We start from the raw sequence: 25,949 nt of genomic DNA on the forward strand, positions 1-25,949 counted from the left end.
CTTCAGCTTCCTGGCTGGCAATACCTCGAATGCCTGCGTTACCAGAACAGAGGGATTTCTTTGATTTGCCATATCCTAATAGCTTTAATTATTAACCCTAGAATAAGTGGTTTTTTTCTGTTCTGAAGCAATTAAGTGCCCATGATAAGAGCACAGCTTTCACCTTTTCTAAGTATGGAATTAACCTTAATGCAAACAGGCCTTGTGACAATGAAACTCTGTTTGCAGAGGTGTCGCTGGTCATGTGTGCAAAGGTGCTTCACTGCTCAGCGCCCAAGCTTTCAGGGTAGGGTTTTTTGGATTGGTTGATTGGTTGATTTTAGGGCTGTCAATAGTTTCAGGTAGYTCTACAAGATATTGCTAGCATTAGTGCTTTAAAATGCCAGCTCTGTGTATTCTCGAAGGTCATGGTCCTGCAGGTACTTGACCTGGCTTGGCTAGGCTGTGAGTTGCTAACATGGATCATCCTTCAAGGCCTTCMGTATGCTGGAGTAACACAAATTGGTGCCACTGGCAATATGATGAGCCATGTCCTTGTCTGTCAGCCCAGCACTAGAGACTGCACCTGCATCTGCAGGTGTTTGGAAACCAAAATAAAGCAAAACCCTGATGCCCAMACCCTGACATTAGTTGATTAATGCCACATGGAGTACAAAGTTAAKACTAGAGCTAGTTACACCTTCTCTCTTAAGTGTTTGGTACTTCAGAAGCAGGGCACAGAGAATTTCTTYACTTTGTGAGCACCCTTATCTGAACAGCAGTGAATGATCTGCTGGGGAACCGGAAAACAATTTACTATCTGATTCCTTATTACTGATACAGGGCAGTCGGGAGCTGACTCAGCCCCAGGGCATCAGAGGCAAGGTCTATGGCTCCATTTAGGGTTGGGTGTCAGCAGATTGTGATTRCTGTTGGGTGATTACGGTAACCTTTGGTATGACTGTGCAGCAGATCAGAGCTGCCCTTCTTGGAAGTGCAGCAGGCTGGCATGTACTAACTCATGTATCTGTGACAGGACTACCAAGCCTGAATATTCTGTCTCAAAGCCACAATCATCTTTACTTTCTGTGTGCCTATGCCAGAGCCACATTAATGCTTATCTCTCTTGGACAACCCAGCAGCATTAACACTAAGTTTTCTTGCTGTGATCAGTAAGAGTTCAGGCCCACAGCACTCTCAGCAACTGGGAACAGTCTARATGTGTGCTCTCCATGAGCAGTTAGCTCACCAGCAGGAACAGAGCCATAAGCACGCTGTGGTTGGTGTGAAAAGGTATGGGCTGGATGTCATGCAGGAGCCTGCAAGGGTTCTGTAATGGCAATTGCTACCCTCCTGACATATCAGCCCCATGACAGTTCAGCACTAGAGCTGGCCCAGCTGTGGTGGGCAAACTTCCTGTGTCTGTCCTTATTTACCAGAACAGAGCTTCACTTGCCTGTGTCCATTTAAGAGCAACAGTCTGAGTTTTTAGTTACACCTGGATCTAAAAGTCCTTGTTTCATCAAGAGTCTAGTTGCTTGGTATAAGTCTAAGGTAAGGGATCTGTTTTTAAGAAAAACTTTTAAGAAAATGGTTTTGGTTAACCCTCTCCCTACACTTGAAATCATGAGGTTTTCCTTATCAACACCACGGATATGCCTGGTCTATCAGTGGCTGTCAGCTTCAGTAGGCTCTGAGTTTTTACCTGGTTTGAGTATGGTGTGTCATTGCCTTGAGGAAGGAAGGAAGGGGATTTTTCGCTGKGATAGGAGCAAGAATACAGAGAAGTTGTTGCTTTCTTAGTTCTTAGGGCAAAGGTTTTCTTGCTGTTTGATCTGTTTTTTTTTTTCGAGGAGGGAGGGGAGAGTAAGGGGTTGGAGAAAAGCCTCCTCCTTCTGCATGGTTTGTTCACTTCATTAAATTATCAGCCCTCAAGCTGATAGTGTATGTGCTAAGGGCTCATTCTGCATTGGTGTGATGAGGCAATAGGACATAGGCATGAAAATGGTTCCTGAGCATGTTGGGAATCCTACTGTTSCCTTCTTCTGGGGATAGCAGGGTTATATGGAGCAAATGCCTCTCTGCCAGTGCTGTTCATCCCACYAGCAGCAAGCAGTGATGGTGAGGTACAGCTCTGACTTTGCTGGTTGAGACGCTTCAGTGCCAGTTGTGCACTGTGCTTGGAAGATTTTGGGAGAGCAGCATTGGGCTCGATGCATGGGAGTGAGATGGAGGAGATGATCCTTGGTGTGGTATGTACAAAGTCCAGGCTTGCTGTATCCCCCGTGTGTTTCAGTTGGGTTGGGGTCTGCTGCCCTGCTCGTGCCCCGCTGTCACACTGAAGGGCTTGTGTACAACCAGTGCCTGCTGGTGCAGCTGCGCGTCCTTATCTGGTGTCCTTCTGTTCCACTCCTTTCTCTGAACACTTACCTCTTACATTTCCTGCTCTTTCTGGGACTGTGCCTGGAGCCCTGCGTTGTTCTACCCTTATTTCCTGAGGGGATTTCACAAGCAGCTAGATTGCTCTGTGTCTTTTGCACTTCCCACCCTGATCAGCTGGATTAAGGCAATCTTGTGCTGCTGTTGCCAGTGAGGGGATTCTCAAGTGCCTCGTTGCTGTGCTGGTAGCAGACTGATGGCTTTGGGCTGTGCCTCCTGTTGCCGCTGGAGGACTGGGAACTGGCACCTGTATCCTGGCTGTAAGGGAAGGCATCACAAAAGAGGAGGAAATGCAGTAACTCAGTCTAGGGAATGCTGGAAATCATGTGAGGACATGAGAAGCAACAGCAGACAGTGTCTCATGTCCAGTTTTAGGAAGTACTTAAGAACACAAGGTTCCTGTCCTCAACTTTGCCCTTACTTATGTGGCAGGAATGTTTTTGATTTTATAGCTAGGAAAAGCACGGTGAAAGCTGCTTRACACTTGTGTGGGTGAAGCTCAGGTCAGCAGTGAGCAGCTGTGTCCTYAGCATGTGCAGCTCAGTCGAGTGGTGTGTTCAGACTGTCCCTCCTGGGGCAGGCAGGGCTGCTCTTGGAGGTGACAGTGGAGGACACGCTTCTTTCCTGGCATTTCTAACTCATTGCATGTATTCAGCAGCTGGTCAAAGGAGGTGATTGTTCCACTCTGCTTTGCCCTGGTGCAGTCTCACCTTGAGTGCTGGGGCAGTTTTGGTCACTCCAATATTAAAAACACATTAAACTTAGAGAGGTTCCAGAGGAGGGTCACAAGGATGGAAAAGGGTCTGGAGGGGCCCTATAAGCAGAGGCGGAGGGCACTTTGCCTGGAGGAAGCTGAGGGGAAGCCTCACTGCAGTCTTCAACATCTTGCCGAGGGGCAGCTCCCATCTCTGCTCTCTGTGACCAGGGACACGAAACAGCTGGTGCTGAGTTGGGGAAGGTTCAGGAAAAGGGATTGGTCCCCAGAGGGTGATTGAGTGCAGGAACAGATTCCCTGGGAAAGTGGTCACAGCACTTAGCCTGGCTGAGTTCAAGAAGCCTTTAGACAATGCTCTCAGGCACGTGGTGGCATTCTTGGAGTGTCTGTACAAGGCCAGAAGTTGGACTCAATATTGATGGGTCCTTTCCAATTTGACGTATTCTATGGTTCTATGCCAGCTTGCAAACCCACACACCCCGACCTGCAACCCAAACTGTTGGGTTTGAACTGATGTTCTGTGTCCTCTTTCCTTGCCATAGAGTTGACTTCTACCTTTTTCCTCCTCCCTGAAAACTCCTGCACTCTCAAACTCTTCTCTCTGTTACTGTAGGTCTTCTTGAGCAGAAAAGATGAAAATTGGTGATTGGAAAGTCACTATCCCGAGCTTTATTCTGACATCTGGAGTCCCGGTGGATGCTGTTGGGCATATGAGTCTGCAAGAGTGTCCCCGTCCATGATTTAGGCAGCGGCTGGACATGCATCACTGTAAGGGTTACACATTTCAGTGCTGGTGATGACACTGTCACGATGCAAGGGGGTTAACTGCAAAATGGAGCTGCTTATCTAAAATGATCCAGAATTCCAGATCTCCCACCCTGAGACTGTCTTCCTTCTCCCTCCTTTTGTGCTGAGCAGCACCATCCCTGGGCTCCCTCATGCCAAATGAGTCCCTGCCCTCCCCACCATCAGTTGCTTCTATGGCCCAGCTGCTCCTGGGATCGCCTGCAGCTGAGCCTTCTCCCTTTTGCATGCTGTCATTGCAGAGCGGGATGGTCGGCCACCGAAACTGCAATGTCGTCCCTGACGACCTCCAGTGAGGGAGACAACTCCACTCCCAGGTTTGTTGTTGGTTCCAGAGATGATGAGACAGAATTTCTGGGATCAAACATGAAGACAGACGAAACTGATTTCTTTGAAGATGATGAAGAGGAGGAGTCGGTAAGGAGGTCCCAGAGTTCTGGGCTTGACCACTTGTGCAGAATCCCTGGGTCTGGACCAGGTTTTGCATGGCTACTGCTGAGGCAGCTGGGACTGCAGGGACACAGCAGTGGCATTTATGACAGGACACRTTACGTCATGCTGTATACTCACTGCCTTAGGAAATCCAGCCTTTTTGTTTGCAGTTCTGATTTGGGGACACTAGTGGATTTCTTTGTTCTAGAAACCTAACCTGACACTCATGTAAACCTTTCTTTTTCACCAGGGAAATTTTTAAGGAAAACACTGTCACCTGTGAAAAGGGAAAAGGTGTCTCTGCAGAAAGAAAACTTTTTTTTTCCCCCTGTAACCTCCAGGAACAGGATGCAGAAAAAATTCTCTCCAACTCCTGACTGCTTTTGACCCCTATTCAGTGTTATATTAAATGCTACAAAACTGATCTCTGTCTTTCCTCAGCCACCGGAACGGCAGATTGTGGTGGGAATTTGTGCAATGACCAAAAAGTCAAAGTCAAAGCCCATGACACAGATTCTGGAACGTCTGTGCAAGTTTGAGTACATCACAGTGGTGATCATGGGGGAAGATGTTATTCTGAACGAACCGGTGGAGAACTGGCCCTCTTGTGACTGCCTGATCTCCTTCCACTCCAAAGGTAACGCATCTGGAATGGCCTTAACCTGCTTGAGCTGTGGGCAAGGGAGCTTCCTCTCAGCCTTCCCCTCTGCCCTCCCCCTGTGTTTCAGGATTCCCTCTGGATAAGGCGGTTGCTTACGCCAAGCTGTGCAAACCATTTCTGATCAACGACCTTGACATGCAGTATTACATCCAGGACAGGTGGGTGTSTGTGAGCCACTGAAGCCCCTTCCCTCTTCCTCTGATTCTTCTCAGCATACTGCGCAGATTTCATTTTTCTGGTCACAAGTAAGCGAGTGAGGTTAGGAGGAAGGGGACCTTGGCAGTGGCTTCTTGGGGTTTCTCTAAAGCATGGAGGGGAATAACTTTGAGGGTAAAAACCATTGAGATCATGTAAAACCCATGTTTTGTTTCCTGCTGCAAAAGTCTTGTAAGGGATGTCTGGGAAGTAGGAAGTGGGAGAGTTGTCACAGAACAAGGCTGTCACGACTAAAACAAAAAGAATACTCTGAGAGGGAGAGCCAAGTGGTGAGATGGGGCTCTGGGTCAGAAATTGGGAGCAAGGCTGGCTCAGAAGCTGTGGAATATGTGTTGGTCAGACACATGAGCTTTCTCAGTCATCTGTTGGTAGAAGGCACYGACAGACAGCACTTCAGCTCTTCTGTCCAGGCTGCTTTGGTTGTATGTGAATAGGGCTCCTATAGATCCTAAACCTCCTCCCCTGTCTTTGTGGTGCTGATCAGTGTTATATGGGTGCTGGCAGGCATCCCAAAGTCTAACTAGTGAAAGAATTTGGGTTTGCCCCTTGACACTGAATGAAAGAAGGCTCTGCTGCTTCTGCCTGGCCTGGGCATTGGACCCCTTGGCATGACAGGGCAGGTGGCGTGTGCTGGGTGTGCTGCTGTGCTTTGGGCACATTCTAATGATTGAGCATCCGTGTTTAGGCCAGGTGGAGATTTACTCTGGGGCATCTGTATCCAGAGCAGGACTGAGGCAAACCCTGTAACTTGTAGGTCTTGTCCAGAGAGCATATGCTGAGAGGTATCTGCAGTCTGTCTCGATGCTTTTTGGTGTTCATTTAACTTGTTCTTCATCAGTGGGAGTGAAGTCTTTTCCTTGATGTGTACTGAGGACCTTTCTAGACTCTTCTGACGCTGCTTCTATCCCTTACAGGCGTGAGGTATATCGGATCCTTCAAGAAGAAGGAATAGACCTGCCCCGCTATGCTGTGCTCAATCGAGATCCTGACAGACCAGAAGGTGAGTGTCCAAGCTCTGCTGAAAGCCATTTCCCCAGGCTCTGCTATTTAAGATAGTCTGCAGAGAGCAGATACTGACAGTCACCTTGAAGAGGCCTGACTCGTAAGTCTGTTGGGTTTTTTTTGTGGACAAAGGTCCCAACAGCAAAACTGGCTGATGGGTCTGGAAGGGGCTGCAGCTCTGCACTAGGGCTGTCTCACCTTTCCTGATGTGCTGCTGCTGTGCTCTGTCTTCAGAATGCAACTTGGTGGAAGGAGAGGACCATGTGGAGGTAAATGGAGCTGTTTTCCCAAAGCCGTTTGTAGAGAAGCCAGTCAGTGCTGAAGACCACAATGTGTACATTTACTACCCAACGGCAGCAGGTGGGGGCAGCCAGCGGCTCTTCCGCAAGGTGAGGATGGCTCTACCTGGGAATCAAAGAAGGACATATTTTAGTTGTAGTGCTGACTTTGCCTTCCCCATCTTCTTGGTGACCTGTATCCTGTTGAGTAGTCATGGAGCACTCTTTCACTTTCTGAATTGCATGCTGCTTTTTCCGGATTATCTCCTGGGTTTATCAAGATGTTTTTTAAAAAAAACTTGCATTCCTGTCCTTTAACATCATTCTTGCTCTTCCCAGCTTAGTGTAACTTGCACATGTGATAAAGGCAGTATTTATTCCTAGATTCCACAGGAAATTTGCCCTTACTCACTTTCCCCACTTTGTCAGTGAACAGTTATAGCTRTGATGTGCCTTTTTTCCAATCAGTTACACATCTTCCATTAATAATCCTCAAACGATTGTTCCATTAGGTAAGACACAGGTATGCCACTTGAGGTTRTATCTAAAGCCTTACTAAAAATGAAAACAACATTATCTTCAATGTTGATAAGATCAGTCATAGCCCTAGAAGAAAGTTAAATTGGTTGGATTATCACCTATCATACTTTATTTTCATTTGCATATTAGTTAGGCTCCTTACTTTGTAGGTTTTTGTTCACTTTTTTTTGTTCCATATCCTTGAAGTGACTGGAGACAAATCAGTGGTCTGTAATAACTTCTTTCCTCTTTAAAAGCAGGAAAATTACAAACCTGCTGTCTTCATTTTACAGTCTCTTTTGTCCTCCATAAATAAGTGTGCTGTAACAGCTGGGGGGCTTGAGATGCTAATCCACTAGGTCACCTAAATTCGCAACATATGATGAAATTTCTGCTTTTCTGCTTCCATCTAAGCAAAGAATCCCCGTGCTCTTCTCTGAGGTGTTTATTCTGTCTCTCAGATTGGCAGTCGGAGCAGTGTGTACTCCCCAGAGAGCAGTGTGAGGAAGACAGGCTCCTACATTTATGAGGAGTTCATGCCTACAGATGGCACCGATGTAAAGGTAAGGAAAAGTGGCACCTGCAATGGTGCCTTCCTTCACCAGGCCTGGAGGAGCTGAAGGTTGAGCAGCTCTGCTTAGTCCTGCTTAGGCTCTGGAATGTGTGTTTAGGCTTKGACATGCTGATTATGCAGTTTGGGCCCCAAAGTGGGGAGTGGGTGCTCTGTAGATCACAGCTGGAGGAATGTGTGAGACAATCTGATCTCCTCTGTGTCTGCAGCAGAAACACCTTCTGGAAGCTGCAGTTAGTCTTGATGGCTGTGTCAGGTGTAACTCTGTTTGCAGGTGTACACTGTGGGGCCGGACTATGCCCATGCAGAGGCTCGCAAATCCCCTGCTTTGGATGGGAAAGTGGAGCGCGACAGYGAAGGGAAGGAAATTCGTTACCCAGTCATGCTGACTGCCATGGAGAAACTTGTTGCCCGTAAAGTCTGCGTAGCCTTTAAGGTCTGTATCGTCTTTCCTGTGCAAGGACAACTGCATAAATGTCTGATCTGCATCAGATGTGGTGTTAAAACTTTTTTCTCCTGGCACATGTCAGGCATGTCAATCCTCCATGCCTGATAGCCGTTGTTGCTGCTGGTTGTGGCAGTTTGCTGGGCAGAGGTGACGGGGAAGGCAAGAGGGCCTGCAGCAAATGCCCTCTGTGCCAGCAGGTGCCTGGTGTCCCACATATATCTGAGCATTTGATACTGGATCCTGAACATGCTCTCTGTCTGACTCTGCTCCTTACCGTCTTCATTGTTTCCTGTTTTATTTATGTGGAAAATTTGGTCTTACTTTCTTGGGATTTTTTTTCTTTTTGCATTTTGGTAATTATATTTGAGGTTTTTTTTTTTTTGTTGTTGTGGGGTTTGGTTTTTTTGGTTGGGTTTTTTTTTTGTTGTTGTTGTTTGCTTGTTTGTGCTGTTGCTTTTTTAAATATGCCTCTGGTACAAATTGGTGTTTTATTTTGCGGTTAGGTAGAGTGAGTATGTGAGTCTAAGGATGGTTCTATGACATGCTCAGCAGTGCCAGTGGAAGAAGCATTGGACTCCTTGTTCCTGCCCCACTGCAGCTGGCACCCCATGCAATTGGGCTTATGCAGATTTGGGCTCTTTTCTACCTGGTAGCCTTTTCCATTTAGTGGTGCGTGTCTGCCTGCAGCACTTCTTGTCTGTGCTTGTCAGTCTGGTTCAAAACAGTTGGATTTGAAAGGAAGAGCAGGATATCCAGGAGCTGCACTGTTTTAGGCCTTCAGAGCTCGGGGAAGTTGGGTGTTGGCCCTGATGGCTTCATCTGGGGCTGTGGGTAGGGCCTTTGGTGCAGCAGTGAGGGTGTAAATGGCTAATGGCATGTGTTCACACTTGTTCACACTTGTGAGGTGGGCATGGAGTGGAGGATGGCTGCAGTATCAGCGTTGGCTGCATCTGTGGATGGCTGCAGGGCAGCTGCTGTCCCCCACTGCTTCCTTACTGTGTGTCCAAGTCCCACATCCTCTGCTTCCTCCTGCAGCAAACCGTGTGTGGGTTTGACCTCCTGCGGGCCAACGGCCACTCTTTCGTTTGTGATGTGAACGGCTTCAGCTTTGTCAAGAACTCCATGAAGTATTATGATGACTGTGCCAAAATTCTTGGGTATGAACAATTTGAGTTTTAATAAGGCAGTAAGGTAACTCACAGCAAAGTAAAATGAATGTGGAGTCCTGGTCASCATGTCAGAGAAGTCTGCAGGTGGTTCCTGTGGGTCACTTGTTCAGCAAGTGAAAGTTTAGCTCTGGGAGGAGTGGGTTAATTATTTTCAACCCCTGGAGCTCCTGCCTGCATTGGCATTATCTGTCTTTGTCTATAGCTAGATGTATCTTCCAGGACTCTTCATTGCATGCTAAGCCCAGTTGTGGTATTGGTGGCATGAGGGAAACTGGTACCCTTTTGGGGTGCCGTACCTAGCCCACAGTGGGATTGGTACCTCTGCAATGAAAGGGAGGGGGAATTCCGTGCCTCTCTTCACACCTTGCAGCAGGACTACTAAGGAGAGGTGGAGAACCAAGGGAATAGATTTATTTGTGAGTGTTGTATGTTGATTTCTTCCAGAAATATAATCATGMGAGAATTGGGTCCCCAATTTCATATCCCATGGTCCATCCCAACAGAGGCAGAAGACATCCCAATTGTCCCCACAACTTCAGGCACCATGTGAGTATCTGCCATCCTCTCAAAAGAATGCCAGTGATGGCTACATGGAGGACAAAGTGCAAAAACCCTGTCCAAGAGCCTGACACCACTAGCAGCATGGCATCCTCCATCTGCTTGCTGCTTGAAACCCTGAAATGCCTGTGGAAAGGCTTAGCCGTGCATATGGAAGTTGTGACATATTGGAGATTAGTTGTAGGTTTGATGAATGTGGATGAGCAGTAACTGCAGAAATCACAGAAACTGCTCACAGGCTTTCAGAGGATTCCAAATCCTTCATCAGGACAGGAAGTAGATAAGGACAAATGCTGTAGCTGGCTGCTRCGTGGAGAAAGTGCGTGTTGAGCTACCAGTGAAATGGATGGAAACACTTAGCTGAAATACTCATATTAACTGTGTGCTTGGCAGCTCCTCATTTGATACCTTTGGGCTTAGTAGTTTTCAACCACATAAGGTTAAAGACCAAAGGCAAAAGTTTCTTTGTGATCCTCAGCATAGTTGTACACTGGTATGAAACCAGACAGCTTGGTAGAGTCTGTAGAGCTCTGACTGCCTCTGCAACCTTGGCACTTGTGCCTGCTCTAGTCTGGGAGAAATTCTGCCTCTGCTGCAGAAAGCAGCTGTCAGAAGAATGGGACTGAATAATGGGAAGCTATTTCCTGGTGGTAGTTCTGGAGTGTGGGGAGCACATTTGCCAGCTTTATTTTGTGTCTCCCCAGGATGGAGCTTCGCTGTGTCATTGCAGTTATCCGTCATGGAGATCGCACCCCGAAGCAGAAGATGAAGATGGAAGTGAAGCATCCCCGGTAAGAGCCAAGAGAAGAGGCTGCTGTGCTGCTGGGTAGGGATGAGGGCCTGTTCTCTAAACCAAGAGCAGGAGCAGAGGACTGAGTGCGTAGGAGACAGTACTTTTTCCTGAGCCATCCAAGCAAATGCTTTCTGACCAGTTGAGAGTGCTCCCTTTCCCCACGAGCATCCTGGCACCTTCTCTGTGAACAGTGGAAGGGAGACTGAAGTTGTGCTAGGTGCTGAAAAGGGAAGTGCCCCACTAAATGGGAAGACAGTGTCTGCTTCYTGGTTGTATATTGAAAAACACTTGTTTTTTCAGAATTTCTGAAGCACAGGGAGGAGCCAGCAGGCTGCTGGCAGAGACTGAATGCATATGTAGGGATGATTCTCCTTTTACTGAAACAGCAGAAAATGGATCAGCATTCTTTGTTGTCTGTTCAGGTTCTTTGAATTATTTGAGAAATATGATGGTTACAAGACAGGGAAGTTGAAGCTGAAGAAACCAGAGCAGCTACAGGTAAGGAAATACATTGTGGGGTTAYTGTGTGGGACGTGCAGGTAATACAGATCCTAGTGCGAGGCAATTCTTAGGGAGGGTGAAAACCTCCAAAAGGGTAACAGTCCTGTCACACAGATGCTCCCTGTCTCATTCCACAGCCTGTGCACACTCTGCTGGGTGACAGCAGGAGAACAAAGAGAAACTTCTGCTCGCTGATGTGCACACTGGAGGATGGAGATGAGCTTGCCCACCAGCTGGGGTTGCCTCTGGGACAGATGGGTCCAGTCTAGGGAGTGGGGCAATTGGAGGAACCTTCTTGCTTCTTAATGGGGCTGKTGCACAGCAGGGAGATAAAGCAAACTGCAGTGTGAAAGTTCGTCCTGCCTGAGCTGTGTCTTAGGGAATGACGTGCYTTTGAGGAGCGTCTGCATGGAGCTGGTGCTGGGTGAAGCTGTCAGGAGGCCTTGCAGGATTTCAGTGCTGAGGCTGAGGCTGAGTCGCTCTCTGCTTTCCCCCAGGAAGTGCTGGACATTGCACGGCAGCTCGTGGTGGAGCTGGGAGCCCACAGTGACTGCGAAATCGAGGAGAGGAAATCCAAACTGGAGCAGCTGAAGAGTGTCCTGGAGATGTAAGCATTCCTGTCTTGGGACACTGGGGGTTGCAATAGGGCATGTGACAATGGAAACAAACTGTGCTGCCGGTGTCCTGCCAGCTGGTGCCCCGAGACTGGGATCTCCTCTGTGCCCTGTCAGTAACTGTACATGAAAGGTACYGTGCTCTTCACCTTTTCTCCTCAACATCAAAATCCTGCTGATCCTTGTCCCAAGTGTGCCTGGTGTTCAGCTAAACAACCTTGAGACAACCTGCAGTTTTCTTTGCTACAGCAGAGGAACCGGGGTCCTGTAGGGACCGTGTTGATAGGAAGCATTTTGATATATTTGGAACAAAGCTTGTTTTAAATAATGYTGTCCTGATGCCAAAAATTTAGCAAAAAACAGCTTGGAAAACATGAAAAGATGTTCGTGTTCTCTGAGGTTTTGTACAGTCAAAGAAAAATATGGTGGTATTGGCCTGTTTGAAAGAAAAACAGGGTTCCTCTCAGGAGTGCAGCTCGCTGTGGCACACGTAGCCAGCATCTATGTTCAGGCCATGTCTCTGGAGCACAGAGGAGGACTTCTTGCTGTGGTTCTCTCCTCTGCACTTTCTGCTCTTTAGAGACGTGGTTATTCTCAAAGCATCTGGCAGAGTGCTTTTTTCTGTGATCTCATTAATTCACTTGTTAAAGATGCAGATGTAGATTAAAGCCCTGTGAGGAATGACAGCACAGAATGCTCTTGGTGGAAGAACAAGGAAATGGATCTTTGAATTTTGTTTGAGGGAGCTGTTTGACTTTTTGTGGGGGTGTGTGCTGGGTCACAGGGAGATGACAAAAATCATGTTCCATGGCTATGGGTGTTGCAGCAGAAGGTCTCTTGCCTGTGCTGTATTTTTACTGTTAACTGCCTGGGAGCTCTGGCAAAGGCTGAGTAGACTTGCTTTATTTCAGGGTTTTTTTCCTCCCTCACTTGTGACAGGTATGGACATTTTTCTGGCATTAACCGTAAGGTTCAGTTGACCTATCTGCCTCATGGACATCCAAAAGCTGCAAGTGAAGATGAAGGTAAAGAAACCTGATGGTGATATCCTGATCTTTAAGCCCAGAGTTCAGGTGTGAGTGCAGCTACCTTATAGGCCTTACTGGGCCTCTGGACGTGCAAGCAGAATGGGTGACCCATATCTTASCTTTGCTCACATCAAGGGGAGGGTTGGAGTGGTGCCAGTACACCCTGGTTGGTCCTACAGGGCTTGTACTGAATACCAGCTGATACCTTCAAAGGCTAGTGACTCTGCATTTCCTACCTGGGGATTTGTTTCCTGGGGATTTTGGATCAGGCTTGTGTTGAGAGCACTGTGCAAGGTGTTGATGACAACCTGTTCCTTCTCCCCCTCTGCAAACTGAGCTCTGAGATGTGCTGTAGTGAGTGCCTGTTTGTCTCCTAGAAGCTCGCCGAGAGTCCTCCCCGTCCCTTCTCCTGGTGCTGAAGTGGGGTGGAGAGCTGACCCCAGCAGGAAGAGTGCAGGCAGAGGAGCTGGGGCGAGCCTTTCGCTGCATGTATCCCGGGGGCCAAGGTGAGCTTTGTCCTGCTCCCTCCCCTTCTGCCCCGGCCTTGCCAGGCTGCCTTGCCCGGCTGGGGCTGCTCAGGTGCCTGTGAGCAGCCTCTGCRATTGCTTTTGGTTCTTTTGACTTGGCCTGGTAGGGATAACTAATTCAGGGGGGTTTTGCACCCAAGGATGCCTAAACTGACCAGAGAGGTCTGCTGCMGTGGTTAAACTTCAGTGTGTCTTGGAGCACAACAGCTTTCTTTAAATAATGTGCCAGGATCCAAAAAAGACAAGTGGTTCTAATYAGATACATTCTGATGCAGCAAATACAAAATTTATGGATGATTAACAAGGAATTTAGATCAAATGYAGAGAACAGAGATCTGTCTTGGAGCACAGATAATTCTGCCTGAGACAGGAGAATAGGAAGATAATTCTCCATATTTTCTCCACCATAATTCTGTGATGCTGAAAAGCATTTAATATGCACACAAATGAACCAGGGCCAAAAGGGAAAAAAAAAGGGCTGAGATTGCCTTTGAGTCAGGAGTTATACACTGCTACTGGATTGATCCAGTGAGCCCAGTATTGGATATGCTTGTCTTTCACTTGTATGTTTAATTAATTAAATTTAAGTAATTAAATTTCAAATCAATTAAGCAAGTTTAAGTGGGATTGGAAAAGATACCCTTCTGGAATAAGGAAGAGCTACCTTTGGTGAAAGAGGACTGGGTCAAGGGACTCTTTAAGCAAGCTGGAAATACGTGAGCCCAAGGGCCCTGAGGGGCTGGACCCACAGTGCCAAGGGAATGGGCAGGTGTCCCTGCAAAGCCACTGCAGACTCYGTTTGAAAGGCTCTGGGGACTGGGGGAGATGCCTGAGGACTGGAGAAGTGTCACTCCCATCTTCCAAACTGACAAGAAGGAGGACCCAGGCAGCTGCAGCCAGCCCAGCCTCAGCACAGTCCCTGGGACAGTAATGGAGGAGCCAATCCTGGAGATCATTCCGGGGTGCATGAAGGAGAGGCAGGAGACTGAGAGTGGTCTGCATGGATTCACAGTGAGGAGTCATGCTCAACCAACCTGATAACCGCCCACAGGGAAGTGACTGTCCTGCTTAAATGAGAGCCACTCTCAACAGCAGCTTTGGAGACTTCTGCTCCATGTGGTCATTCATCAAGAGAGAGAAATCTTACTTTGCAGCCAAGTGCTGTGTTCCTGGGTGGCATTTGATGCCTGGCAGCTTTCTCAAGACATACATCTAACGTGTGGCTGGTGCCTGTCCATGTCTGTCAGGGTGCTGTTTTCTCTGATTGTGAGCTTAGAGCTGGTACTAGTGTTCCTGCCTTGTTATGCCATGTGACTCCATACTGCACAGAATTGCCCTGGGATTCCAGGTAGCAGCAAATAATGACCCTTACCCTATCTCTGGAGGTCAGATTTGAGAGCTGCATGAATTGCTGTYCTCCATTACTGTTCTGACTCCTGTGGTTGACTCAGGCATGAGAAATAAACTGGCAGTTTTGGCCACAATGTCATTGTAGCTGTATAGGATCTGCTCTGGAAACTGTACCCTGCTGAATAGCTCTCCCTCCCGTTCTGAGGGCTGCAGGACCTGCTCTTGTGCAGGAAACAAGCAGAAGGAAGTTGGTTTTTTTTTTGTTCATCTCTATTCTGCACCTGAATATTCAGACTAGTATTCCTGCTACAGGCTGGTCAGTGGAGTTTGCTGCAGAATTTGGGCAGCATCAGACTTGACTGGTGAATGCTCACTTTTTCACTCAAAATGAACTTTCCCAAGTTAAGCAAAGCCTTTGTTACATTTCTAGCCCTTGTGTTTAGTTGGAACTGTCTATTTTGGAGCAGCCCAAATGCTGCCTATGCAAGTGATTCATTCTCTACATAACTTTGTGACTACAATAAAATTTGTTTTTCCAAACCAGTATATTGAGCTGATAGTTTTGCAGGTGTCGGAATATGAATTTGGAGTTGTCCTCTGTTGCAGGTGATTATGCTGGTTTCCCTGGCTGTGGCTTGCTCAGGTTGCACAGCACTTATCGCCATGATCTCAAGATCTACGCCTCGGATGAGGGCAGAGTTCAGATGACAGCAGCAGCTTTTGCAAAGGTCCTTCTCTTTTGGGCATCTGTGTGTTCTACTATATTACTCTTAGAATATGCTTGTTCTAAAGGAAAATCTCTGTTCGTAAGGAAGGAGCTTTACTAGGATGTTCTCCCTCTCTGTTGGATGGACTGCAGTACACTGTGCTAATAGCAGGTGTATGGGGCAGTCCTGCATATCTGGTGTATCTGCACATATCTGTCATCTTTAGTGTCCTGTCTAGGACAGGACAGGACAGCTCTGACTGGAGAAGGAGTCATGTATGGGCTACTGATGGTGCTTGATGCTAGAGCCCACTAAATGTGCTGCTGAGTATTGCCTATAGAATGAATGTTCCAGGGGTGGCTGCCCAGCCAGGGGGCTTATTCCTTGCATGCTGAATTTAAAAGGGGAGCCAAGTGTCTYTGGTGCAGTGTGGGGTGGACACTGGTGAGAAGGCAGGTTCACCTTCAGCTAAAGCTGAGGGGAATCCTGTGGTCAACTTAGCTGGTCTTCAGCCTTTGCTGTATCAACATTTTCAGGCAAACTGAGTTGCCTTCTCAGTAATGGCCTGGACAAACTGGGGGCTGCTGCAGGCAGAGCTGTCCTTTGCTTGAGCAGCTCTAGAAGCTTGCCAGAGTCATCTCTGACTGGAAGGGATATTGCTGTAAAACTGCTCTTCAAGAACAGTTGATATTTTACTTGAATTCTGGCCATCGAATTACCAGAAATTTTTGTTGCTTGGGTTCCACAGACCTGAAATCTTGTCCTGTGTGGTGTGGCTTTAGGGTCTGCTGGCGCTGGAAGGAGAGCTGACCCCCATCCTGGTGCAGATGGTGAAAAGTGCCAACATGAATGGTCTCCTGGACAGTGACAGTGATTCACTTAGCAGCTGTCAGCACAGAGTGAAGGCTCGACTGCATGAAATCATGCAGAAGGATGCTGAGTTCTGTGAGGAGGATTATGAAAAGGTAAAGCATTGTTGTGACTTYATTGCTCCCTGTACCTGGAAGGAGAATTGCATTCCTGCAATGGTTTAATGTGAAGTGTGTGGCATGTGAACAGTAGTTTGATTAGTTTGAGTTCTGGTCAAAATGACAGGATATTGTACCAAAGTGTACAGGTTAATAGCCCCTGCCCTGTTTCAMGTGACAGTCCTCAGTGTTGCTCTGTTGTCGCCTTCAAGACTGATCATGGTGCCTTCCTCTCCCTTTAGAATTCCTCGTGCRCTTTGTTCTTGTGAGTGCTAAAAGTGCTCTTGTTGTTTCCTGCATGCTTCTCAGATCAATCCCARCTGCTGTGGGCAGGGAGTCTGCCTCACTGGATTCTAGATCCGTGCTCTGTGCACGTGTGAACAGACATTTTGGTTACAAATCCTTGTGTGTCCTGTCAGCTGCAGATTAGAGCCTGGGCTGCATTCAGCACAGGAACCATTGAAAGCATTGTCGCTGCTTCTCCAGCAAGTCCCCAAAATCCTGTTTTTACCAGGCTCTGCAATGTAATTACTGGACTGAAATCCATCAAGGAACATATTTATCACCTCAGAGAGATTCTTAAAATGTCTTCGAAGCCCTTCTGCTCAAGCACAGAAGCCAAATGAGACAAGAGTGCATATTGTGGGTAGAGGGAARTCTAATCTGATGGGAGCAGTTGTTTGCTCCCTCTGAGTTTGATCCAGAGGAAGTTTTTAAGACATGCCTTACTGCTCCTAGGAATAGGCCAGCTTATTGTGCTCAGCTGGGAGGACAGCTTTTGTCCCCAGTCAGAAAGCAGTATCACTGCAAAAGGCACACATTTTGTGTTTGTGATGACTAACTAATCTCTGCTGAAATCTGCTTTCAGCTAGCACCTACAGGCAGTGCTTCTCTGCTCAACTCCATGAACTTCATCCAGAACCCAGTTGAGGTCTGCAACCAGGTATTCACCCTGATTGAAAATCTCACCTCCCAGATACGAAAACGTCTGGAAGACCCAAAATCTGCAGGTGAGCAAGAGAACTGGAAAGARTCTGGAAGGGATTCATTTGTCCTTRTACCTTCAGAGCTCCGAAACACCACTAAGTGCTTATGTTTGTCTGTAGCAAAGGAATTGTAAAGTGTAATTCTCTTATGTGCTATTGATGTGGAAGGCTCCACTTTCAACTACCGTTAAAGAGAGCTATAATGTAAAGGAAATGATATGTGCATCTTGGTTGAGAGTGAATGTTAACAGCAGCAGTATGTTCTGGAGAGGTATGCCCGTGTTTTTTCAGGCATTTGCTGAAGCCTGTAAACAGCAAGTTTTTCAGTCATGATTTGCTCATCTCTAARAATTTTCCTAATAACAATGCAAAGGTTTTACAAAGGCATCCTGGGCACATGCCRTGAGATACATGGCAGATGTAAGAACACAGGCAACTGTTTCACTTCTTTCAAGCATTTCAGAAGTATCCTGTTGCTGTAGGTTAAAACTCTGTGCAAGAGGTCCAGTGGCTTTTCCAGACTGGGAATCCAGGGGGTGACACAATAATTTGAGCCTTTTCATGCTGGRAGAAGTCAGTTGTAGCTGTCATTTGAAATCTCTGCAGCAATAACCAGGGTTCTGTGATCCTGTGGTTCTAGGATGTGAAATTGGTTTGGTGTTCTCTGCTGTTTAGACCTGCAGCTTTAYCACAGTGAGACTTTGGAACTAATGCTGCAACGCTGGAGTAAGCTGGAGCGAGATTTCCGCATGAAGAATGGGCGCTATGACATCAGCAAGATCCCTGATATCTATGACTGCATCAAGTATGATGTACAGCACAACTGTGCACTGAAACTCGAAGGCACAACTGAACTCTTCAAACTCTCCAAAGCCCTGGCAGATGTGATCATACCCCAGGTATAGCCTATGTGATACTGCCTGTGGTGCCAATTTCTGACCCTCTCCCTTTGTGTTTTGTCTCGATTCTCTTACACATRAGCTCCTAGGGCAGCATGTCGCAGTAGGGTGTTTCTCAGATCTTAGGGTTTGTATAAGGCCAAAACCATTTATAACTTATAATGTGGCGGGGCTGGGCTCCTGGTTGAGGATTCTGGCAGGGTCAGAGTAATGAGCAGCTGAGACAGCAGCTTTTCCATGTTTGTTGTTGTGTGTGRCAGCAAGCTCCAAGCTGCGTGCGTGCGTGCGCTACAGCAGCATTCCATCCTCCACATGCAGGGTTGTGGAAGTGAAGRGAGATTTCTGTGTTAAAGTTCTGACAAGTTTGTTATTTTTGTCAGACTAGGACTTCTTCAGTTTGCAGTGTTGAGTTGCTTCAGGCAAAGTTTCATTTATATGGGATGAGCTTCTACCAGCAAGGTCCAGCTGCCCCTGTAGAGCTGAAGTGGCCTTCTAAACTTTCTTAGTATTGCTGGTAAAATGCAGTCTGGCTGTTTTCACTGTAGCCCTGCAGATTTTATCTTTGCCAACAGCAGTTGTTTTAATGCTCATGCTAGGTCAGGATATAAGTTTGCATGTCATGAGATCAGAAATTCACTCATGGTACTTGCACCACTCAGCTGTTGGAAGGATACTGACAGTCATGTCCAGACATAACTGGGGTTCTTCAAAGAGTCTCAGTCCTCTGCTGCCCTCTGCAATATGTGGGGAAAAAAAACTACAAGAAGTGACTACAAGACAGTCTCTTCCTGTCCTTGCTTAATCAGTGGTGCTACAGATGGGGCTGTTGAAGTTAAGTGGCCTTTCACGTGGGGATGTGGCAAAGAACCAGGGCTCAGAGTGTCTGTTGTTTTGTTCCTGCAGGAATATGGGATTAATAAGGAAGAGAAATTGGAGATTGCTATTGGCTTTTGTCTTCCTCTCATTAAAAAGATCCAGTTGGACCTACAAAGAACTCATGAAGATGAGTCTGTCAACAAACTACATCCCTTGTAAGGCTTGTGCTGCTGGCGGTGGGGAGGGCAGCTGTGGAGCAGTGGGTGGTTCCCATGCCAGCAGACTGTGCTGTTGTGGAAGGGGGTACTGAGCATGTACGGGAGGATGGTCCAGTAGAAAGGCATGTTGGTGCTCCTAGGACTAGAAGGCAAATGGAAAAGGCACATTGAGACTGCTGACCAGAAGCACAGGGCCACAAAGGCTTCTACCGATTGTAGCTGGATGGTGGTGCCTCATCCCTTTCCAGGGCCAGTGCAGAGGGATAAGCTGCCTACTATGTGTCTCCATTAGGATTCTATGAAATTTTTTGCTCCTGTGCCCAGTGCTCTCATTGTTTGTTCAGTCCTGCTGCCTTTGACGTTTCTTAGTGTGGGGTTATGTCACTGCATATATACCGTATGTATACAGAAATGCTCAGGTGTGATAGACGGCAATTCACTGGCAGACTGAGTTACTGTGGGCTGATTTTGGTTTAGGTACTCCAGAGGAGTTCTGTCACCAGGTCGCCACGTTCGAACTCGRCTGTACTTCACCAGTGAGAGCCATGTGCACTCCCTGCTCAGTATCTTCCGCTATGGGGGGCTACTGGATGTAAGTGTCCCAGCAATGCTCACAGAGTAAGCTTTCCTGCTTTTTTCCATAGCCTTTTCCAAGGTGGACGGTTTATAGGTTGCCCCTTGAGCCAGCTCTCCCCAGTAACGCTGTGCATSGGTGGCCTCTGCTCAGCTCCATCTCTGCTKTGYTTGCATGCTGCACGTGTCTGCCTTTCTAGCATGTAGGAACGTTGTTCTTCYTCAGYRCCTGCCTTGCTTGCACAGAGACATGTTTTCTCCAAGATTTATCCTGCTAGTTTCAGGTGAGCAGACCTGTCTAGAAGAATAYTGGTATAAGGCAATGGGGCCGAGTGAATTTCTTACTTTCTGCTTCCTGCAACCCTTTATTTGGAGAGYTTTGTCCTGTAATTTATTGTCTTTATATCAATTCTATGTCAATAAAATCAGTTTGCTTATAGAGGAATCTGACTTGAGGTTGYAAATGCACAGGACATGCTCTCCACCAGAAAGGCAGATGACACATTTTTAGGGGACTAATTCRTGCAACTCACCCTTCACTTGCTCTCTCTTCACCTGCTTCCTGAATTAATTGGCATGCAGACCCTGAGAAAAGTTCTGCTTTAGTCTTTTCAAGAGGTTCTCTGATCTATCTTCCCATTTTTAAGCATGGTCTGAAATTCCTTGAGAGTTTGGGCTTGCTTAGCAGGCGTGATTTCTGGTGTCTGTGGCAGCTTGGCATATCTGTAGACAGTGGTCAGAAAAGTACCTCTGAATCACTCACTGAACAAGATGCTTCCTTATTCCCTGACTCAGGTGCCATGTTGCCAGCACAGGGATATTGGGCTGCAGCTGGGTTCATTTGTACTGGAGGGTTCAGTTCATGTCCGGGGGTGCAGTGAGCTGCCCCCCAGCCCCGTGCGTGGCCATTTCCTGGCCATGCTGGAGGCGCTGAAGGGGGGCTGCCTTGCTGTGCACAGTGCAAGGGTCCAGCCTGTCTCTGGTTTCTTTGTTTGGCATCAGGTAAAAGCAGTTCACCTGGTCCCTTATTTAGCACAAGTTCATTCCTTGTACTCCMTTGTGTAGTTTGAGAACAGCTGTGTTTGGGACCCTGCTGTGGTCTCTGCATATCTCCAGTCAACATGGCACAAGGGCTTGCAGCTCAGATCTGCACACGGGCAGCTGTCAGCTGCTCCTCACTGCGAGCACCCCACCATATTGCAAGGTCATTTYTTCATGCAAATTAAGAAAGGTGTTTTTGTCTTGACAATGTTACCTTGTCGCGTCCCATTTCGCTGAATGCTGCAAGGTGTCTGCTGTTGCTTATCCCATGCGACTGTTTATGTGTATATATCAGGAAAACAAAGACCAGCAGTGGAAGAGAGCCATGGACTATTTGAGTGCTATCTCAGAGCTGAACTACATGACCCAGATTGTTATCATGCTCTACGAGGACAACAACAAGGTGAGGGATAGAGCTGTAGGACGCAATGCTTCCTGCCACATTGCAAGGCACAATCCTCAGAGATGAGTTCAGTTCCAAGGCTGTAACCTGAGCTCTCCCTGCTTRTGAACTGATGGATCATTAACACTACCGCTAGTTTTTGGTTTAAGTGGGAGGCAATGACCCAGTTAATGCTTGCTAAGTGGAGCAGAATGTCACCCTGAGCAGTAATACCAAACTTATGTAATTAATACCGACTATTTTAAAGAATTTCCTAGTGCAAAATGATTTGATGTTTTAAAATATTAATTGTGAATGAACAGTAGGAAAAAATAAATAAAGCCTAGTGATATTTGGCTGTGTTATTGAAATATTTCTAAAAAAAATATCCAGAAATTCCACATCCATAAACTATTTGTTATTCTAAAGGTGTGCTGATATAGTTAGGGAAGTGTATACTGGTATCTTCAGGAAGTAAAGAGAATCATTTAATAAACAGCTGGAATGTGGGAGCTGAAGGTGGTGACTGTAAGTARGTTTGGCACTGAACTGCATGTCCTGATCCCCAGACCTTGTGACTCGGGTCTGTGCTGCAGGAGATTGTAGCAGTGAGGGGAGCAGCCCCTTACCCTATGGAGTGAGAGCCTTGTATTCACAGAACTGGTGTGAGCTTCTAATGGTTACAGTGATGCTTGTCAAAAAACGTCTGACAGAGCTCTCAAGTGCTGTGGTGTCAATCAGTCAAGATGGAAAAAAATTCTGAGTTTGATATCATTAGTGCCAGATACTGTAAAAGCTCTGGCTTCCTTAAAAAAAGCTTAATGAAAAGTTATTACTAGAGACAGTTATTTAAATCTTGGAGCAGCCTGACTAAAGTTCAGGAGGGACCCAGTGTCCCCTGTCCCAGCATGTGCTGGGTTTGCAGCAGGAGTGAGTCAGAAGGGGTTTAGTGGTGTGTGTGTATATATATACACATAGAGCCCGAATCTGTTATACTCCTCTGTGGCTGTTGTCCCAAAAAACAACAATCAGAATGTCAGAATGCCTCAGCTGTGTGCTGATCAGGGCTGTCCTTTTGGATGAGGCAAACCTGGAGCCATTCTGYTGATGGTTTCTTGCTGCTTCTGCTTTCACTCCAAAGGATGTGCCTGGGATGTGTGCTGGCCAGCACAGCAGGGTGGGGCCTTGGGCTGCACTGATGGTAGGATAACCTGGGTTTGGTTCTTTACTTATTCCCTGTGACATGTGTCCACAGGACCCTTCTTCAGAGGAGCGTTTCCATGTGGAGCTGCATTTCAGCCCTGGCGTCAAAGGCTGCGAGGAGGACAGGAACGTCCCCACGGGGTTTGGCTTTCGGCCGGCCTCAGCAGAGGTGAGCACACAGCTGGGCAGGAGCCACCAGCCCCAGGGGACACTCGGGCACTGTCCTGCTCTGCCTGAGGAGCTGGCAGTGCCTGCAGCTTGTGTCCTTGTCCTGTCTGGGTTCAGCAGGGCGGTGCTGGGGCTGTTTGTGTGGCTGCTGAGCTCGGCAGAGCAGGAGATGCAAAGCTSTGCGTGGGGCAGTGCGGGCAAAGGCACGTGCCTGTAGGCAGCAGTGTTTCCTTCCAACAGAACGAGGACAAGAAGGCAGACCAAGGCAGCCTGGAGGACCTGTCAAAGGAGAAAGGCAGCGAGGAGGCAGACGGTTCTCAGCAGAAGTGCCCGCAGCCCTCGGAGCCGGTCAGCATCCAGCGAAGGTCGCCCCTCATCAGGAACCGCAAGACGGGATCCATGGAGGTAACTGTGCTGTCGGTGCCCTTCCTTCTTCTTGCAAAGGCCTCTTATTTGGTTTTGTTTTCCTGGCATTTCTTTTAACATACCGGAGTCTGAGCTGGTTCTAGGGAAGTATTGGCAGAGGGTAAAGAGGGATGTTGTAGAAGGCACACATCTGAAACTCTTCTTCATTGAGGAAGGACAGGAATGCAGGCCAGAGCAACTGATGAGGAAGAGCAAGCAAGAACATGCTCGAGAAWCACAAACATTATTTGGTTCCATGCTCTGTAAAGGCACTGGTGTAGCCAGCTGTGAGATTACATGCAACTTCACCACCTAGTTATAGTGACATCTTTCCCTTTCTGTTAGGCTTCAGCCTTTTCCTTTCACAAGAGCATCTCCACATTTCTCATTTCTTCATCCCATCTAAGATCTTACGCTGCTCAGGAGTCCCTGCTCAGTGGTGGAGTCATCCAGGATGTTTAAACTGTCAGGGTTTAGAACAGTCCCATTCACTGATCTGGTAAAGTAACAAAATTGATTTCGCTGTTGTCTTGTCTCCCCTTCCGGGCTGTTCTGTGTCACAAGGCCAGTGTCACAGTCAGCAGGTGACTGCTACTTTCAGAGTASTCTGGAACTGCCCCTCCTTTTGGAGGGATTTCACAGGCAATTTTTGGCATCAGTTTTCTGAACCAGTGAAAGCACAGTTAAGATTTGAGGTATTGATTAGCTGGCTGCCATCGCTATGTGTTACCCACCGTGTCACCTTTGCGTGCAGCACTCACAGGCTCTTTGTGATAGGCACATACTAAGTTAAAGGTGATACCATTTCCTGCTGCTAGAGAAGGAAGTCTATGCCTCAGTGATCTCAGCAAGAGTCTTGGGAGACAAGATGCTCACTACATGAGTCCCATCATACTTTTCAAATTTTCACTGTTCCAYAATCCAGCAAAATTCTGAAATTAAAATTAAGCATTCACTGTCACAATCTTAGGATATAACTACCTTTGTGCTTCTTGAAAGTGGTGATTTGAAGGAAGAGGTGTACTTTTCTTTACCTTCAATTGATGCATAAAGGCTTCTGAGAGCAGTGGGTAACATGGATCATGATGCTAATTACACTTGTCTGTCTTTGCAGGTGCTGTCTGAATCTTCTTCCAAATCAGGAGGTTATCGCCTCTTCAGCACTTATTCCAGGCAGTCTTCTGAGATGAAACAAAGTGGCTTAGGTACTGTAACTGACCTGTAACTAGCCTGCTCCTTTGTAGCTCTGTATTTCCATGAGCATCTGTGTGTATCTCCACATACACATCTGGCTTGAGTTCCTTGTATTGATGGTCTCTGTGTTTTGTGTATTCTCTCTGTGTTACTGTTGAGACCATTGTTCACACTGTCTTCGTTGGTACCTTTTGTGTWCAAATTTCTCCTTCAGCTGCTAGCTACAGAAGATGCACTTTTCATCCTTTACAGTATGGGAGCAACAGGGCAAACTGCAGGCAACCCTTTCTGCTTCTCTGTTGCTCGCATTTGTTACATCATTTCTGGACTTAGTAGGAAGAAATAATTTTACGTGAGAACTAATGTGCAAAACATCAGTTTATTTGCAAAGCTGTTCCTCATGTGAGATTGTTCTATTTCTACCTTTGCTTCATACAGATCTGTTGTATGGAGCAGGTGTGTCAGAATGTTTGATAGCTCTCTAACTGAACTGAAGTCCCTGGTCAGCCATTCTTCCTATAACAGCCAGTGGAAGAGAAGAGCACTTGATATTCTCTGTCCTTGATTGTTCCATTCCCTGTCATCTTGGCCTAAACTATGTCTGAACAGTTGAAATATTTTTGCTAAAACAAGGTCTRTTTTGAAACTGGGAAAGTGGTCTTTGCTGTCATGAGGTTCAGAGATGGCTGTGCARCCTGTGTCTCGCAGACAGGAGGTGATAATGCCAAGTCATGTGCACTTCCTTTTCTTTAAARCCATCTTAGCATGGTGGCATGGCTTTGGACTTGCAGCAATTSCGACTCATCACTCTGTTACATGGACAACCTGCAGCCAAGAGACTTCTGAAAAGCTTTATCATTTCTTTGSCACTTCTGAATGAGCTGCTTCTTTGGAATCTAATTCTTACCAAGGAAAGGGAATTTTCTTCTGAGTGGTTAGGATGTGTCCCTGGAGTCTGCCACTTATGCTTTCAGCCAGCTGAAAAATTCTAAATAGGAATGGCTGATGCATGTTATTTTCATAAAGGGACAGTAATGTTGGCCATGGTGATTTTTGAATCTATTATTTCACTTATCTCTTGCCTTTCCCAGTACCACTGTGAGATTCAGTGAGCTGTGACAAACTGCCTTGCTTAGTCTTGAAGAAACCTGTGGGTATTTTGTGAGTCCATATGGATGAATGTGGGAATTTCTGAGATGGCACACAGTCAAGGAGGTGCATCTGCTYGGAGAATTACTGAATACATCAAATGGTATTCCAGCTATGTTTTACTGTTTGGAATGTGTGACTACCAGAAGGCTTGTGCTCTGTAAAGCAGATATTACAGCCCTTGGACTACAGCCTTAACCAGGTTTTTGAGGAATGTCTGTTTTGGCAATAGAGAAGACGACTGCTTTTCTACATCTTTGAACAGTGAACTACTTTTTCTTGACAACAAAATTTGAAGTATGATCCTGGCAGGTTTAATTTCAGAATCTTGCTTCATATGCCTTGTTGGGAAGCCTATGTTGGTTACTCTCCTGACTATGAAGCTCTGCAGAGACTAAACCTTGAGTAGGAACTGATAGATCTAATCTATGACATAGACCTCCAGGTGGATGCTCAGCCCATCATTCTCCTTTCTGGAGTCTTGCAGTCACAGAAGGATTGAGCAGGAGAGACCTGTTATACCACACCAGCATGCACAACCCTTGGTGATTTGAGTATCTATGTTTCTGTGAGGATTTTTTCACTTAAGGCCTGCCATGAAGAACAATGCCCCTTTACCTGTGCAAGTCAAGCTCT

General features: G+C 46.9%; 1 protein-coding gene across 5 annotated transcripts in view; it reads left to right on the forward strand.

Annotated features, from left to right (window-relative positions):
- Positions 1 to 1,845: 1,845 nt before the first annotated feature.
- PPIP5K1 (diphosphoinositol pentakisphosphate kinase 1) overlaps positions 1,846 to 25,949 on the forward strand; it is a 42,305-nt gene continuing 18,201 nt past the window's right edge. For 3 of the 5 annotated variants that reach the window (XM_057385468.1, XM_057385470.1, XM_057385471.1), the window contains exons 1-25: positions 1,846 to 3,901; positions 4,180 to 4,354; positions 4,811 to 5,006; positions 5,098 to 5,188; positions 6,161 to 6,246; positions 6,483 to 6,637; positions 7,507 to 7,608; positions 7,891 to 8,052; positions 9,100 to 9,221; positions 9,678 to 9,779; positions 10,496 to 10,582; positions 11,007 to 11,082; positions 11,583 to 11,692; positions 12,639 to 12,724; positions 13,105 to 13,233; positions 15,211 to 15,332; positions 16,094 to 16,276; positions 17,148 to 17,289; positions 17,941 to 18,164; positions 19,068 to 19,195; positions 19,676 to 19,790; positions 21,108 to 21,215; positions 22,450 to 22,566; positions 22,806 to 22,970; positions 24,085 to 24,175. In XM_057385468.1, coding sequence (XP_057241451.1) covers positions 4,208 to 4,354; positions 4,811 to 5,006; positions 5,098 to 5,188; positions 6,161 to 6,246; positions 6,483 to 6,637; positions 7,507 to 7,608; positions 7,891 to 8,052; positions 9,100 to 9,221; positions 9,678 to 9,779; positions 10,496 to 10,582; positions 11,007 to 11,082; positions 11,583 to 11,692; positions 12,639 to 12,724; positions 13,105 to 13,233; positions 15,211 to 15,332; positions 16,094 to 16,276; positions 17,148 to 17,289; positions 17,941 to 18,164; positions 19,068 to 19,195; positions 19,676 to 19,790; positions 21,108 to 21,215; positions 22,450 to 22,566; positions 22,806 to 22,970; positions 24,085 to 24,175 — 3,046 coding nt within the window. In that variant the 5' untranslated portion in view covers positions 1,846 to 3,901; positions 4,180 to 4,207. Of the gene's footprint in view, positions 3,902 to 4,179; positions 4,355 to 4,810; positions 5,007 to 5,097; positions 5,189 to 6,160; positions 6,247 to 6,482; positions 6,638 to 7,506; positions 7,609 to 7,890; positions 8,053 to 9,099; positions 9,222 to 9,677; positions 9,780 to 10,495; positions 10,583 to 11,006; positions 11,083 to 11,582; positions 11,693 to 12,638; positions 12,725 to 13,104; positions 13,234 to 15,210; positions 15,333 to 16,093; positions 16,277 to 17,147; positions 17,290 to 17,940; positions 18,165 to 19,067; positions 19,196 to 19,675; positions 19,791 to 21,107; positions 21,216 to 22,449; positions 22,567 to 22,805; positions 22,971 to 24,084; positions 24,176 to 25,949 lie in introns of those variants that run through there. The other 2 variants (XM_057385469.1, XM_057385472.1) reach the window with 2 other exon arrangements.

This window comes from Malurus melanocephalus, unplaced genomic scaffold (assembly GCF_030028575.1).
Source record: "Malurus melanocephalus ecotype Western Australia unplaced genomic scaffold, MMel_1.1 scaffold_828, whole genome shotgun sequence".
Taxonomy (NCBI): domain Eukaryota; kingdom Metazoa; phylum Chordata; class Aves; order Passeriformes; family Maluridae; genus Malurus; species Malurus melanocephalus.